This window comes from Pyrgilauda ruficollis, unplaced genomic scaffold, assembly GCF_017590135.1.
Source record: "Pyrgilauda ruficollis isolate IOZ18807 unplaced genomic scaffold, ASM1759013v1 scaffold9, whole genome shotgun sequence".
Classification (NCBI taxonomy): Eukaryota; Metazoa; Chordata; class Aves; order Passeriformes; family Passeridae; genus Pyrgilauda; species Pyrgilauda ruficollis.
In genome coordinates, this window is record NW_024531043.1 from 6,485,344 (window position 1) to 6,502,482 (window position 17,139).

A 17,139-nucleotide genomic window follows, 5' to 3' on the forward strand; every position below is an offset into this window, starting at 1 on the left:
TGTACCAGTAACTCCTGAGAGCATAAGGCAGCAATTAATACTGAGACTATAAACAATCAGCACTGCCCATTCTGCAGCACCTGCCAGCACACAGCTATTCCTGCCAGGCAATCCTCTATGAAGATATTTTCTTCCATTGTGAGAACAAATGTTTCAGTGTTCCCTAAGGCAAAATACATATGGACAGTTGATTCATAGCAGGTGGCATCTCGTTTTTCCAAGAATATAAAAGGTAATATATACCTGTTCTTTTACTTTCTCAACATGCTTGCCTTTTTCTTGGCTCTAACTTGCTATTTTATTCAATCACAGTTACTAATAGCAGTGTACCAAACTGTTTGATCTGGAGGCATTCATATAGGTGCATTTTAATAGGTGCAAATTCTCAAGAGACCACACAGCACCTTTATCCACCTTGGTAAAGGTAAAAAAAAGAAGTTTAACACTACAGAGCTTATCAATCTCAAAGCACATCACTGACAGTCAGTGGCTCTTCTCAGTCTAGAGGAAAAGCCAGGGTTGTTTAGATGCAGGTAAATGGAAAGTAGAGTCATGAATATCACACACACAAACCTATTTTTGGTTTTACCTACAATAACAAAGGCACGACAGATTTAAACACAGGCAATACACTGAAGTAAGTTTTCAACTCTTTATTTCTGAATCCTGGAGACTTCCAGATCTGTAATAGGGAATGCAGCTGCCTCAGGGACCAAAGAGTAGAATGAAAGCTGGGTCAATGTACCTCCAATATATGCATTAAGTAGTGGGGGAAAATGGTGTGCACACTCTACATGTATACAAAGAAAAAAAAAGACGATGACCAATATTTTGTGAGGTAATGCTCTGTTTTTAAATGTCAGCTTTATCCATCTGAGATAATATCTCCTAGAGAAATAGTTGAACTTTCCTGTGAGTGACAGTGTGCTCTATTGGAACAGACAGAGAGCCTGATCTATGACTGAATTTACCTGGGCCAAGTTCATCCATAGGTATCATATCACGACTCCCAGACTTCTCATTATCTAGAAAACAGAAGCATTGGAACAACTTGAGGTACATTTGCTTTTCTCAAAACCTGGTAGTTTTGAATTAGTCACAAAACCAGAGAGGTTGATAAAGTACTGAATGCAGAGATTATTATTTAAAAAATTCCCAAACTATTCAATTGTTATCCATTCAGAAAGGGAAGTCTGAATCAAATTCTCCAGAGAGCACATGTAATCCATGTATTTTCTGCTTTGGCACTGTAATACACGGCTTTCTCTCTCCAACAGAAGCCACAGTTCTGCTCTGGACTACCTACCACGATTAACAAGCTTCTCTTTGGTCTCTCCAGAATAAAAGAGAAGGAAAATAAGTAAGGGTGCAGCTTCTCATAGCACACCAGCCAATCCTGCAGCCTGCTGAGCCAACAGAAAACTAATCCACAAAGAAAACAAGTTTCTTGTCCCATCAGCAAGCTGACCCAAATCATCCTCTGTCTGCATAATGTACCAGGTTTGATCAAAGACAGGGAAGGTGGAAACAGGCAGGGCAATGTGGGGCTGTTGTTTCTGCACTAACCTACAGTTAAACCAGAGAAAGTGCACCAGGCAAATCCTGCTCTTAGCAACCAGAGCCAGGCTCAGAGACACAGCAATCATAGTGAAATTTAAGCTGGTGTTACACTGGTGTTGGTGTGGCTGTGCCTCATGAAAAAGCACAGACAGGATTAGTTGAAGCTTGAATAAACTCATCTCCAATAAAAAAGCCCTGCATGGTAGAGGAAGAGGCTGTGCCAAAATGGGCACATTTATTTAAAAAAGGGAAAACCTCCAGTACAGAGTAGGGGTAAGGTCAACCCCACTTGCAGGTAACTGGTAACATTGCACCCAAGTTGAGAAACCAGTATCAGTACTGTACGTTCTACTACATTGTAAGGGAAGAAATTCTATCCCTCTCCAAGTAACAGGGACTGATTATTTTGAGACTGTGGGGTAAAAATCACACATGAATAATGCATTTTTACCCCCTTGTGCTGTAACACAGTTACAACAAATCCAGAAAACCAGTAAACCACTATATGACAAGTGATAAAGAGAAGAACTGACCTTGACTTTTATCCACCAGAGGCAAAGTGCTGTCGTCATAGCCAGACCTGCCAGCAGTACCTTTGGAGCCCTTTGGAGCTGCAGAAACAGACTACAAGACAAAAAACACACAAACACCAAATTGCTACTTGGGGAAACTGAACAATAAAAATAAACGAAGCAACTGCACAGAGAGAGGTTATGGAATGTTCTTAAGCTCCCCTTCTGTTGATAATATGGAATGGAGCTTTTTTCATTTTCACATAGATTTGATGGAGGAATTTTCTCCCTGTTCTCTCAATGGCAGCACTGCTGCCCTGTGAAAAAAGCAAAAGCCTTCCACAAGAAAAGGTGAGGAGGTTCCATCAAGCAGAGGTGGTTGCCCTAGGCTGCTGTACAGAATATTTCAAAGGAGACACAACTAAGACAAGACATGCTAATTCTTCCATCAGTAAACCAGGGAATTTGGGCTGTACAGGATGGCAAACTCCCCAAACCTAAAGAGGTACATTCCACAGACCACAGCAAAGCACAGCCAGCAACTCTATGCAGGATGGTGTTACTGAGTAGGGTACAATCCATTGTAACTTCACCTGGAAGAACAGAAGTGAAAATGAAGATCTACAGACTGCAAGACTGGCCTTAGTAAGGACATCTCCACTCAGGCATTTCCAGAACTTACTTAAGATCTTTACCTGAAAGTGTGACTTGTTCCACCCATCCTTCTGAAGGGCATTTCGTAGTTCTTTATAGCTCCAGATCATCTGAAGAATGTGAGATGCTGCTTTTGTTTCCCTGGGAGACTGGCTGATTTGCAAGATAAAATTACAGTTTAAGTATCAAGCAATGTCTGACTATTTGTATGTTAATACCTAATAATCCACACAGCTATTATTTCAATCTATAAGTAACAGGATTTATGTGAAATCATTCAGTGACTTGATAATATCTATAGGTATTGGCTGACAAAACCAAAAATCGAAATGTTATGAATTTTGCACATTTCTGTGTTTTCACATGTATTGCTGGACAAGCAAGGTCAGGTCAGGGGCCATGGTGACATTTTTGTCTTGTAGCTGTCATTAACAAAGAACAGACAGATTCCATTCTGCCTGGATTTATTCAGGAAAAAAATCCCAAATGAAAAAAATTTTCTAAGCCACTTTTCAAACCTTCATCCCAATGTACATCTATTCCTCACAATTCAATGAAGTTGCTCCATGGCTTCAAATACCTCACACAGTAATTTCGGTCAGCAAAAAAAATTAAGCTGTTTTTAAACTGAAAATGAAATTTTATCTATTTCTTACTAAGTCAGTACACAGACACCTTTTATAATCTAAAACAGGCCTAGATTTTTGGTGGCTCTCATATTTTGTAACAATAAAACCCAAGAAGGCTACTTCAGCCACTCTCCCAGAAGTTTGCAGCAAACACATCTACAAAGTCTAACTACACAAACTACACAAAACAAAGTTTCCTCCACAGCAGTCAGAACAGAGTTTTTAAATGGAAGAAAATTTGTCACTTCAAATCACCACCACCAGCCCTTTGGCCTGAACAATTACCACACATCGTTAACCATTTCACTTGAAAGAAACAGATTTCATCACTGGCATTCCAGCAGTGGAACACTGCCACAGAAAAAAGGCCTTCAAACTAAAACCAAAGATCATGGTTTCACTGCAAATGCTGCCTGGTGCATATATGGTGCTAAGATGACTCTGACAAGGAGAGGTCACGTCTTAACATGACTGAAGTGACTCACGAATTAACTTTTTTCATCAAGTACCTTTTAAAGGTGCTGGCTGCTTTTACTTTGTTTATATTAACTGCTGAAATTACAGCTCTGAGAGGTTGGGATGCTCCAATACTTTCACAAAGCAGAAGCTGCTGTTCATAGTGACATTGTTGTGTTTGCAAGGAGTTCTTATACATTTTGCCTTCAACTGTCACTTACCTTGACTTGCTGATAGCTACCAGCTTCTGAATGCCCTGTGTCTGGATCAGAGACCTTGCATTTTCTGAGCTGTCAGTAATGATTTCATGGATGGTATTCAACACTGCAACCACTGTGTCCTCTTCCAGGTTCTTTGCAGATCTCTGCTGCCTGCTGGGCAAATTTCTTACCAGCTCACCCATGGCATAACTACCTAGATAAGGTGAAGAGATACCATTAGGCAGCCCTAATAATAATTTTAGCTTCCCATCCTGAATGATGAAAGTCAATGGTGTTTGCTATGTCGAAAAAACCCCTTATAATGGATGTGTTTTAAAACCACAAGACTGTAACTTCACAGGGTATTTATCATTCATTCAGTATTTCAAGGCGATTGACAGCTGATAAAGCTAAGATAAAAAAGTCCTTCATCATGGATTCTGAAAGGTATTGAGGAGAGAAAAAAGCCATTTTTACTGAGAATTTTACAGCCAACATCTATCATATTTTGCAAAGCCTGAGGCAAAAAAGCATCCAGTAGCTGCTAATGCCAGGTATTCATGCTAATACATGCACATGGTTTACTCAACTTAGCCTGGTAATAGGCCTTCTGGGGCAAGGTGTGCAGCCATGCATTTATTAACCTTCTCCAACAAAGGTAAGAGAGTATTTCCTCCTGGGGGCAGTTAGCGTTCTCCATGTATAGTACTTGAGAGAAAACAGGGAATCTGTATTTTATCATTCCCAGGTATCTATCTGTACCATTTGCCTGGCTACACCTCTGAACTATTAAAATGAGAACCTGACATATTAAGGTAGAATCCCACCTTGCTATTTGCCAGTATCAACTTCAATGATGGCCCTAAACAGGTCACCAGTACTTCCTGGCCTGACAAGGTTAGAGTTTAAACAAATACCTTAGTTAAATACAGAGGTCATTTAGAGAAAAACTCATCTCAGCTGAATCTTCCAAGATTCCTGCTTATGGGCAGGTACCACTTTGGATAGGAGCTAGAGCAGTGCTGAACACCAACTTGAAGAATATTAAGTTGCTTAGTGTCCAGCTTCTACAAATACCCACCAGGCAAAAGGATGAGAAAGGAAGGAGGAAGCAAAAATCCAAAGGTACAACTTTAGAGTACCCTGCACTTCCCCAGGTTAGCTCAGCATGACAGAGGCCAGACTCCCACTCTAACTGGAATAGCAGGCAGGCCTAAGGAGCAACATCTATGAGCCCAAGTCCCACACCAGCCAGAGCTAAGGAAAAGACAAGAAACCTCTGAACCCTTCCAAGCCCTCTGCACATCTACACACATTCCTCTCTTGCAGAAATGTACACCTAATGGCACTCCCAAGTTAGAGATCTCCTTCAAGCCAGAGCTTGTTTGAGTGGGCTGGAAGTACATTGTGAGCTGACAGCTCTCCCTCCACTTGGTGGCTACAGCCAATCCCAGACAGCATGGATGGAAACTGCAGAGAACAAATCCTCAGCACAAGGGACAGAAAATGTGAGGTCCCTCAAGGGTCTCCAAGATCCCAGGCTGGTTAGAGAAGTTCAGACATACCTATGAGATCTTTATTGCGACGATCCATGGAAAGGTTTCTCAGGGCAATGGACACAGCCCTCACAACCTTGTCCGAGTCGGACTGGAGCAGCTCCACGAGCACCGGCAGCCCCCTCTCCTTCCGCACCGTCGCACGGATGTACGTGGACCACTGATCGGGACACGAGGGAAAAGAAACAACACCGAGTATTGTGAGTTCACATACCTGCTCTTTCCTTGCCCCTGGCATTTACTTCAGTGCTGTAACCCATTTTTTTATCTGCAAAGACCAGTTAGGTTGTGCGTGCTGATTTATCCCATTGCCTTAACCCTTCATTCAAGTTCACCAAGAACCAAGGAAGAAAGGGTGTAGGAGTTCATCCTCCAGCTTCTGGGGAAAGAGGGCAGGAACAGAAGGAAGGAGCATCATCTGCCAGCATCTGTTCTGTACACACCTTGGTGTGAAAACACATCCCTCTGGATTAGGAAAAAAGAGGTCACTTGGAAGAAACAGTAAAGCATCTAAAACATCTGTTATCTTCCTCCTCCTCCAATTTCATGGTTTTATTCTGTTTCATGATTGTTTTTCAAACAAGCCTGAATTATTTAAAATAAGCTGTACCCAAGGCAGCTGTGAAGCACCACCCTGCCAACCCTCAAGCTGCTATCAGTCCCACTTTGCTGAGCAGTTCTAGAAGTGATCAGCGCTGGGGATGCTTCACAGAGGGTGTTAGGGGACACTCTGGAGGGCAGTTTCCTCAGCAAACTGTCAATCCAACAAATTAAGTATTCAGAACACCTAACTATCTAATACCAGGCTTTTCTGAATGGACAAAGCAATGCTTAAGTGGCTGAAGTGGTGGCACTGAGCATAGTTCCACTATGTAAACATCACCAGTCCAGAAGATGCAAAACATCTTCAACAAGAAAATGGAAGTAATTTCCTTGACATTCCCACCTCCCTCCTTTTTAAAGGAGATACAAATGTACAATGTAACAGCACACCTACAATGGGACATCCCCTTATTCTTTACTTACACAAAGGAAACAAAAAAGACTGAAGACTGCGCTCACCGTCCAATTGCCAGCACTAAGGTTCTGCAAAGCTCCTGCTGCAGCTTCCAGAGTGTTGAAGTTCTGACTTTCAGTGAGGATGGAGAGGTACAGTCGGACCACATCTGGCTGGTACAATAATTCAAAGCCTGCAGGTGGGGCAAGAGAACAGAAGCAAGAGAAGCAGAGAACACAATGTATAAACAAACACATACCCCTATTCAATAATGTAAGAGAATGACCAAGTGAAAGCAGTGACAACTCAGAAAGTAGAGCTTCTACCATGACCAAGACATTCTATCCACAGTTGCTGGAAATGGTGGAGACAGCAACTCATGCAGAGAAATGTTCACCTGGGCTGCAGGTCACTTTGCTTGTCTAAAGGCTGACAATTCTTTCTGGAATCTCTGCTATGCTATAAACTGCCCAGCATGCAGGTGGTGACAAGAGACAATTTTTGCCTGCAATACACAATTATTATTCTGCATCTCTAGACTGGGCTGCAAATTCACCTTGCACTTCTTTCCTTGTTCAAATATCTCTCAATACTTTTAGAGACACAAAGAGCAGGACCAAAAGAGTGAGCTACACCATCCTGTCAGCCACGCCCTGCACACACCCACGGGAGAGAAGGAAGAGGCAAGATGTCAAAGTGACCAGAACCCCCCAAGTGTGAGTGGCAAGGAGGAACACTGACTCTAGTTCAAATATTCAGCACAGAAATATGCCGGCATTGTCCCACACTGGGAGACTGTGACAGCCACATCTGTTCACTGCAGATCCCCAGAGTCACTGTACCAGCTGTGCAGTTTAAGCATGACAGGAATGAGAGCTACTCCCAGCTCTGCCAAGGATTTCCTTTTGTGATGCTGAGTAACTGACAGTACCATCGTGTCCTGACTTCCTCATCCACAGGATTAGGATTTATGCATCTACCCACCTTAAAAGGATCTTAGGCAAGAACTCCATCACTCCAAATTGCTGAACAATTTGAAGCAATTTTTACCTATCTTCCTTCACTAAGTGTAGCATGACACACTGCATGAAAAAGGGCGGAGTATGACCAATCACCTGCTTAAATGGCTGGCCAGACAAACTATCTCAAAGTGCTGTTCAGGTTATGTGAACTAAAAACTAAACCCCTAAATTGCCTTGGTGAGTGCACAAGGGCACAAGCAAGCTCTGGTCAATGTGACTCATCTGCAGCCCTTGTAGCTGTCTGCTGGTCTTTGGGATGTTTGCAGTAAGCATTAGGTAATGCGGCAAGCATTACCTAGGAGAGGATTTCTAGAAAAACATGACATCAAAGAAAGCATGAAAGTGTGAAGAAGCCTGGGCAAAGAGGCAATTTCAAGCTTCTTTTGATCAAAATAATTTTTATTATTTGTACACGTGAAAAGAATGTTCTTCACATAACAAGATGCTGTCCTAGAATTATAGCATAATTCAAAGCAAGTTTTCCACTAGCAAGACAGGAAACCTCCAAACACAAATCACTTTCTTTCTTCAGCACCTCCTCTTCAAAATCACCCATCTCTCATACACACATCACAGATTACCATATTTCAGACATCTTCATGCAATGCTGTCCTATCCAGTGGATATTTTTTTTTATTCCCTATTGCTAACAGCTTCCTGAAATATAAGCCTCCACATCCTTCATACAGCTGCATGGCTTTTTGAGTCAAGATCTCAGAACTCAGCCCTCTAAATGCCGTATAACACTGTCTACAAACACAAGCTGTGTTAACCCCCTGGCTGTACAGCAGGTACTTAGCCCACTGAAAGCAAGCAAACACCATCAGCTAAGGTTTGTTCCATACCAAAAATCTGATCAATGCACGAGGATCCAAGAGGATCCATGCACTGGTTCATACTTTCCGTGCTCAGCCTCTCATGTGCACCCTCAGCACGCCCGGATCCTTCTCCAGTGACCGGATACTGAACCTGCTCCATGTCCGTGCCTCGTTTTAATGCCACCACTTGCCTGCTACACATGACACCCTACGGATACGTGCAAGCTGCAACAGATGGAACCCCCAAAGGCATCCTGCCAATCCATACCACTGACTTTCCTCTTCTCGAGTGTCCTCCCCTTGCACCGGGATCATTGCCCTCTATACTGAATGCTGAGGAAAAACTATCGTTACTTAAGCCATGAAGCATGAACAGTTGTACAGCTTTTCTCCATTCCTTGAATAAGTCTGTGATTATCTGACTCCAGTACGACCTTCATATCACCCTTTTCCCCTGCCACTCCACAAGGTGAATTGGCAACCTAAGAACTTCTCAAGAAAAAACACTGCTGATAAGTGCCTGGTGTTCCTTTCCTGAACACTAATACTTAAAAATCTCTTAGGATAGCCTACTGGAATTTTGACACTGTTATCTTTTAAGGGAGCTTTGCTGAAATGTAAATCAGATCAGCAGAAGAGATGAAGGCAGGTTCATTAACAGATAATATTCATACAGAACATTTTCTGCTTCTGTATCTGAGCTCAGACTTGCCTGTAGTTCAACAGGATGCAATTGTTCAGCCAGTCTTCTGTTTAGAAGTACCTGGTTGTAATTTTGGCACACCTGGAAACAGCCCCACACCGTTACTCTGTCCTATTATTTAAATGCAGTCTGTGATGTGCCCTTTCTGTCAGTCTGTACGTTCCTTTTTGACTGGACACACTTCTTTCCTCAGCACCTTGCTGTGTGTGAATGCTGAGATGCTCCAAGTCCCTCACCTCTGCTCCCCTCCTGTGGCCACAGCTGCATTCCAGTCACGCACCTCTCACCCGCTCTCTGTCATTACCTCTCTCCATGCATGAAAGCATCTCCTTTTTCCTCCTTACGACGGTAAGAGCATCTCAAAAATGCCTTCACCTTCTCTATTCAATAATGCACAGCACTTTCTTTACCAACCACCAGTACCTTCCTGCTTTGGGGTATAACTCCTTAGCAGGTGGTGGCTGATTCTCACCTCACTCCACACCCCCCCATCTTTTCAACTACATTTATTCCTCTGTCCTACTGGCATCTGTCTCAAACAGTGCCAGCGAGCGCTACACACCACACACAGCTCTGTCCTCCCTCCTGCCTCCCCTGCTCCTCTCCCAGCACTGCAGCTGGTCTGGGTCAGCCTGGGTATGCCAGGGAAAAGCAGCAGGAGTTTCTAAAGCCAAGCATCAAGAATGCCCCTCATGCAGGTTGCTCATTAGCAGGGATGAAAAACTAATAACGAGAAAGTTGCTGCTGCACTGGAGGGTTTTCCCTCTCTGACAGCAAGCTGACACTTTTCATAAGCACTATAGTGTCTTAAAAAGAAACAAACAAGTTTTAGATTTTCTCCATCTGCCTCCTGTCCTAATGAATCCAGCTCTGCTATTTATAGGATGCAATTTGTCTGAATTATTACGAATTTCCTTCCAGTGTTGCATGAAGGTCTTGTACATTTTTCCATGAAGCGCTTCAAGCACGTTCCTGGGAAGCACAGCTGGTCTCACCTCCATTAAGCACTTGTTTCTTTTCAAAACTGATTTCCTTAATTTCAAGATCATCTTAATTATTTTTTCAGGTAATGCTACTTTTATGCAATATACAGCTAACTCCTTACACCCATTTAAAAATGGATAGAAGAAAAGAGAAAAGAGGGTCATTAGTGATAGAGAATTCATCAAATGATAAAAACATCCACTGTTTTTCTTTTTTCTTTAAAAAGCTGTTTTAATTATAGACCAGATTTAGCATTGCCCTTAAAAAGATAATCTTCCTGGAATAAATGAGATTTTTCCATTGGTTATGGATTTGTGCTGAGTTGCAGTCTACACTGTTTCCTCCTGGAAAAGCATGGAGGTAAGTAATTTATTGCTTCTTTCACTGCAGAAAGCAAAACAAACAAGTTCACTGTATTAGCTTTTGGCTTTCAGAGAAACGCCTTGGACAGCCATGTCACTGTGAGCATCAGACCTTTTGCAGTGTGTAAGCATTCCCCCACCTAACAAGAACGTGTCACAGAGGAGTACCTTCCATATCAGAGTCATCTCCAACACACTGCAGTCTCATCTTTCTGAGAAATAGAAGATGAGCTTTTCTGCAGCAGAGTTGCTCAGAATTGGCAAATGGGACCAGTTCTGTGTGAAGTTCACATTACCAGGATGTGGCAAGTAGATTATTTGCCCAAAGAAGCACAGACAGCAATTTGAATCCTGACTGGAAAACACCTGAGGAATTAGCTGGGGCTGATTAGCCATCTCCATCCCTTCAGCCCTTAGTCCCCGTGCTGAGAATGATGCAGCAGTTCCTGGATTATCTCCTCCACAAAACTATTTGCTTTCATCTTGGCAATGCTGATCCTGTGCCTATACTTAGCTACATTCTGGCAATAACATAAGATACTGCACCAGGTGCCTATCTCTGATACACTCACTTAATCCCAAATTCAGACAACTCTTTTTGGAACAAGGCTGCCCAAGCTATTCCCCTTCACCACCCATTCCACTTAGGATTTATTCTCCCACCACAGGCATGGGAAATTATACACATGTGGATGCTGGACAGATGAGGCATCTCCTGCTGCTGCAGCAGAAATACACTGCTTAATTTTCTATCCACACAAAACCTCTGGACTGATGTTTAAAACAACTGTCAAATTTCAAATTTAATAGGAAGCGGGAAGGATGTTGGCAATACTGTACAAAAAACCTAAGCAACTCCTAAACCAGGGTTGGGGGAGAATCACTGAAGTGAACTCTGATACCTACTCACTCTTGCAGGGTGCAGACACAATTCCCACTTACTGCACTCTGCTTCCCGACGGAAGATGCAGCAGCACCTGGACTCCTTTCGGGCTGCCACTACAGCAGGAGGTGCATTCCCAGCCCACAGCCCCGAGGGGCTGCCGGCACTGGGAGCTCTGGGGCCGCTGTGCTCGCCCTGAGCCGCACCTGCAGCGCCGGCAGATGGAGCGAGAGGAGCCCGGACCGCGCCTCCTCCGCAAGGTCACCGAAAACACTTTGCACAGTGAAAAAGCATCTCCTTCAGCAACTAGGAAACTATCAGCCAAAAGCCAAAACCAAAAGAAAAAAAAACAAAAAAGAAAGTAAAGAGTCATGACAGTAAAAGAAATGAACACTAAGAATGTGCACAAAAGAAAAGCTCCGCAGCCCTTGGACTCCTGCCCTCTGCTGACAACCGGCCGGTACCTTCACCACAGCTTATGCAGTTCATTGTCTGCAAGGTCTAAACCAGGGCTCAGACGTATTTGCTACAAAAATGTTTTCAGAACACTTCAGCAGCAGATCAGTGCTGCAGTTCAACTCCCCCCTTCCAGGAACCCCTCACCCTGCAGTGTGGTTTCACAGCAGACTACATGAAAAGCCCCATAGAAGGCTGGGGGAGGCAGCTGGTTACTTTTATAAAAACAGTAATCAGATCCCTAAAAAACCTGACCCATCAGCTCCCTTCCATCTGTACGCTGTGCTTCAGCACCCAGTGCACAGAGCAGCTTGAATGCCAACACAAACTTGCAAGGTTCTTCTAATTGAAAGGCTTAGCAGCAGCGCAAACGCAGCCAGCTCCAGCAGAGCCAAACGCTTGGCAGAACTGCCCGAGAATGCAGCTCGATGCAGATACATGCAGAATACTGAGTGTCACACAGCACAGGCACAGCAAACTCTGCGACGAATGAAGATGAAATAATAGGTGGAAAGTTCTGAACAGTCCCTGTGGCTTTCACTTCAAGGTACAGCACAAGTCAGGACAGGTACTGAGCCTACTGCAGAGACTGAATCACAAATGCAGCATCCACCACTGAGCAGCAGCTCTGTAGACAGACAGAACAGCCTTTGAATAGTACTGAAAAGTACAACCAGAATAACGTGGGACACACGAGACTCGAATCAGCTTGAGGGAACGTTTAAGAAGAGTTTTCTATTTAGGAAATGAGCACCACACTGTGTAACCTTTCCAACTAATCTACTAAGTCATACAGAAGTTCTAAAATGATGTAAACTCTTCCCAGCTTATCACGTACTCCCACAATGACAGCAGCACTGGCACACTACTCCAAAAGGGAAGCAAACAAACCCCCAGCCCAAAGGATGTAACAGGAATGCTACCAGCACTACCAAGAGTGAGGTATGCAAAAAAACAACACAGGGAGCTAGGGTGACTGCAGCGAGGATGGAAAGGCAGCGAGGAAAGGAAATGTTGGAGGGCAAGGCAGTGCAAGACAAAGAAAGGATGCCTGGGAAAGCAAACGGTCTTTTGGGTATTTCTATTACTCTTTACATTTCCCAAGCTCCACAAGCTGTCATCAAAGTACCTTCATACAGAGTGTGACTTGTACAAGATTGGTTACATCCCACTCCACAAGCTGTCATCAAAGTACCTTCATACAGAGTGTGACTTGTACAAGGTTGGTTCATATCCAAAGAAAATGCAATTCAACAAAGAGGTGTCTCAATCAAACACAACCCATTTTGACCTTTTATGAGTTCTAGCACTTGTTTTCTGTGACCACACATTTTAGAGCTACTACAGTTTTCCCTTTCCAAAGGACCTGCAAGCAGCATTTCTCCCAACAGTGTTTGACACACTGCCCAATACAAACTCTTTTTCCAAACATATGCAGCTGAGTCTCCTGGCAACTGGAGATGTTCCATTAACAGCCTTTTCTCCTCACTAATCAGTAGCAAAGGCTCTGGAGGACCAACACTTAATAAGAATCTCAAAGCTGCTGCAGATAACTGGAGCACTACCCAAGCTACTGGTTCAAAAGGGGAATGCTCTGTCCCACAGGGCTGCCACCAAAGCACAGGGAATCCCCAGCAGCCAGGCTGATGCAGGGATGGGAGAGCTGCTAGAGGTCTGCACCTGCAGGGCGAGGAGACACGTGGGTGAACTGCAGCACATTTAAGCATTTCTAGGTCACCTTTGGCAATGTTTTTTGTTTGCTTTTGAGAAACACCATTGTCACAAGCAACAATGCTTTGGACTGGACTTAAGCCCTTTGGCTGCATGATTAAAATGGAGAGTTCATGTACATAGCTTCCTTTACCCCAGTCCCAGAAGACCTGCCTCTGACCTTGGGGGCTCTCAGTACAGTACATGAAATGTTAGCACTTGCTCTCGCACCAGCTTCTCTAATGCCAAGTTATTTTTATTTACTTCACAGTGATAACTGAATGCAGTTTCTTTTAAAGAGAACAGGACAATCATATTATTCCAAAAGCAAATCTGTTTTGAAATGCAATTTGTATCTAAAAATCAAAGAGTAAATAAAATTTTCTCCCTCTCTCTTGCACACAGAGCACACACTGGAGTCTCTGGGCTGTGAGCTACATACCAAATGCAAACTGTTTGGAAGGATGGGCTGCTCTTTTCCCACCACCAGCTTACCATGGTGTTTGCAAGCTCCCAGAATGCAGCCCAGGCTCTGCATCACCACTGCAACGTCTCGAAGTGGGACTTGGTTCAAAATCCTGGCTCACATACGTGAGTGAGTAGGAAACTAATTTGCATCAAAGGTCTGCCAGCTCTGCAGGGTTTCAGAGTGTGAACTGCCAGTGATGCTGGGGTATGGAATTTCTGGCAGCTCAGGCACACCCAGGACTCTAAGCTAGGGATGAACACTCTCTGGCCTGGAGAAAGGCTGTGTCTAGGGGAATCTCTCTTACTGGTTGCCCCTTACTCTTGCCTCAAACACTACAGTGTTTCAAGACAAAAGACTGATTATGCTTATCAGGCTGGTGATGTCATTGACAGCAGATCAATTTGCCAAGGGAGCAGCAATACTCCTAGATGTGAGCAATCCTGCCTGCTCCCTTCAGGGAAGCTCCTTCCTGAAGCTTCCTGGTTGGGCTCACACGTCTAACAGCTGATACCAAAAGGAGCTGGGCACAGTGATGATGTGCATTGCACTGGGGACTCCTTAAACAGACAGCAACCCAGACAATGCATACAAGATCAATATCAAGCGTGTCATTGATCATGTTATGTTTCCCTGGGAGGGAAAACCTGAATTTCCAGATGCTGTCTGCTACATCATAGGGATATTTGAACAACAGTGACAAGGTCAAACATCCATGCTTACTCTTTTAGATCTCAGTGCTGCTGCTGTTCCTATTGGCCATGGGTGCTTCTGATATGTCTGCTCCTGTCTCTGCGAGGGTCCAGAATTACATGACTGACTGCTTTTCTTTCTCCTCTCTGAAAGGACCCAGATGGCAGTGCTTGGTGACTGCCCACAGGCCCTGAGGGGTGTCTCCTTGCTCCTGTCACCAAACAGCTCTATTTTGTCACTCGTCCTTTTTAGCCAGAGAAAGCAATTCCAAGGAATTGCACAATCCTCTCCAGAAAAGGATAACACTGCCCAGCCTGCCTGGCTTACCTGGCTCCTGGTGCCTGGGCCAGTGACACCAGTAGAAAATGTGGAGAGGCTCAGAACTGCCAGCTTACCAACCTCAGAGCTGCAAGCTCCAGCCAGGAATATGTGGGGATGCCACAATAATCCAAACTCATAACGTAACGCAAGATAGTTTCCTAACATAACAAGGTGACACTACAGAATGCCTCATCTGGGTACAAACAGGTGGGAAGTGGCCCTTTCTTCTTCATGGGGAAAGGTTGTAAGTGGAGGAATCTCTAGGCCTGAACATGCCTACTCTCTGCCTTGGTAGGGCTTGAATCCACTGCTTTTTGGAGCATACTGCATTTTCCATTTAGCTAAGCTTTCCCAAAGGCACAAAATAAATAAAAAGATGGCTGGCAAAGCTAATGAGGATTGGGAATGTGAGGAAAATTATAACTTTCCATATTAGATAAACAAATGTGTTTTTTCAACTGTGCATTCATGTATTCATGCCAGAACATGCGTGTTTTCTGAGACTTTTCCTTGAACTCAAACAACCAAATGCAGGCAAAAATATTTTCCTTACAACCCTCACCTACAGCTCCGTAAAGCACAACACAGCTTTCTGATCATAGCTGCCATGTGGTGCAGCTGAAGAGACCTGAAACTCTTTTCACTGCCATTACTGGTGCAGATGCCTAATTGTCCAGCCTAACCATCAGCAGGTTTGAGCTTAGTGTGTAAAATGTGTTTATTAAAAGAGAGATACTGAGTGATTCCCGGAAGGAAAGCCCATTAAAAAAAAAATACACTGCAGCTATGCCCAGTAGTAAAATACAATGTGTAGCTGTTAGTATCTTATCAGCAAGTCCAAGGGCCTCATAACAGAAAAACGTCTCAGAACTAGAGTCATCACTGAAAATCAATAGCACTGTTAAGGGACTGCTTCCTTTAACTTGTGGCTGCCTGAGCCTACCATTTTCTTTCCTCTGGTCTTCTGTGTATGTTTAACCAAGGATCATGTGTTCCAAATTGTCCTTTTTTGGCCTCAAGCCCCTGTAAAACTCAGCTTTGCAGGTCCAGATGCCAATCAGCTGCTCTTACTCCAGCAAGCTAATGAGCTTTTAGCTTCCTCCCAGCTCAGTAGAAACCTGTCTGCAGAAAAAACTTACTGCAAAAGGAGTCGTGCTTTAGTCCTTGGTTGCAGATGCCACCTAAGCATATTTATTTTATTTTAAAAATTCTGACTTTATTTAGAACTGTTGAGATATTGAACAGCTTTATAAACTTTCTGTCATAAAATGCCAGCAAGAAAAGAAGCACAGCAAAGGGAAGAAACACTCCAGCAGACAGCTGCATGACAAAATAAGAAACCCTACATGGTAATGCATATTTAGTTGAAATATCCACACACCCTCCAACATTCAGTACTGAGGTATGCAAGAAAGGTATAAAACACACAGAAAACGCTTTCTTACCTTGCAGACCTCTACTTATCTTCCTTCCTGTCTTCTAGGTGTATGAAACATGCTGGAATGTGAGGCCAGGTATGGTCCCACCAAATGCCCTCCCCTCCTACACGAGACTAGTCACAGAAGCCCAGTAAATCAAAGCTTGTGAGGGGCTGTGGGGTGAGGAGAGGGTGCAGGCTCTGCAGTGCACAGCCGTGGGCTCCAGCAGCCCACACTCCCCACAGCCGTGGGCTCCGGCCCCAGGCAGCAGCACACTCGGAGTGCCGAGGTGTGAGGTGGCTCCGCAGCGCCGGCAGCCAAGGGAAGGAGCGGCCGCAGTCCTGGAGCCAGGCTGGGCTCAGGGTGGCTGCAGCACTGACCAGTGCTCTCTCTGGACACAGCAGCCACGCTCCTCCAGACCTCCAGAGATGCTGTTTCCACCAGGGCTGCGGGGAGCCGAGGTGTGGGAGGACGCACAGCACCTTCTGTGGTCAGCCCTTCTGTGCTGTTACACACCGGGGTAATGGCACTAAAACCAACCAGCAAGGCAAACCCAAATCCTCCATCACTCAGGAATTTACAGAAACAGGATTACTTTGTCAGATGTGGGACTTAGGGGGTTTCCACTAACTCTCCTTCAAAACATTCCTGCTGCTGAGGGACCTCCTGCTCGGGTGTGAAAGCCCACATGGTCCTGACAAGTGCTTGGGTGGATCAGAGCCGGAGCTGCGACAGACAA

At 44.3% G+C, this 17,139-nt stretch overlaps 2 protein-coding genes across 3 annotated transcripts in view; one reads left to right on the forward strand and one right to left on the reverse strand.

Moving 5' to 3' along the window:
* Nucleotides 1-13,929, forward strand: part of COMT (catechol-O-methyltransferase) — a 52,201-nt gene extending 38,272 nt beyond the window's left edge. The window contains exon 6 of the transcript XR_005956923.1: nt 13,908-13,929. The gene's annotated coding sequence lies outside the window, so the exon portion shown is untranslated. The remainder of the gene's footprint in view (nt 1-13,907) is intronic.
* Nucleotides 1-17,139, reverse strand: part of ARVCF (ARVCF delta catenin family member) — a 135,839-nt gene that overhangs the window by 8,739 nt on the left and 109,961 nt on the right. For both annotated transcript variants that reach the window (XM_041488480.1, XM_041488479.1), the window contains exons 9-14: nt 6,630-6,757; nt 5,577-5,727; nt 4,033-4,225; nt 2,768-2,879; nt 2,094-2,184; nt 972-1,025 (exon numbers count right to left, since the gene is read on the reverse strand). In XM_041488480.1, coding sequence (XP_041344414.1) covers nt 972-1,025; nt 2,094-2,184; nt 2,768-2,879; nt 4,033-4,225; nt 5,577-5,727; nt 6,630-6,757 — 729 coding nt within the window. The remainder of the gene's footprint in view (nt 1-971; nt 1,026-2,093; nt 2,185-2,767; nt 2,880-4,032; nt 4,226-5,576; nt 5,728-6,629; nt 6,758-17,139) is intronic.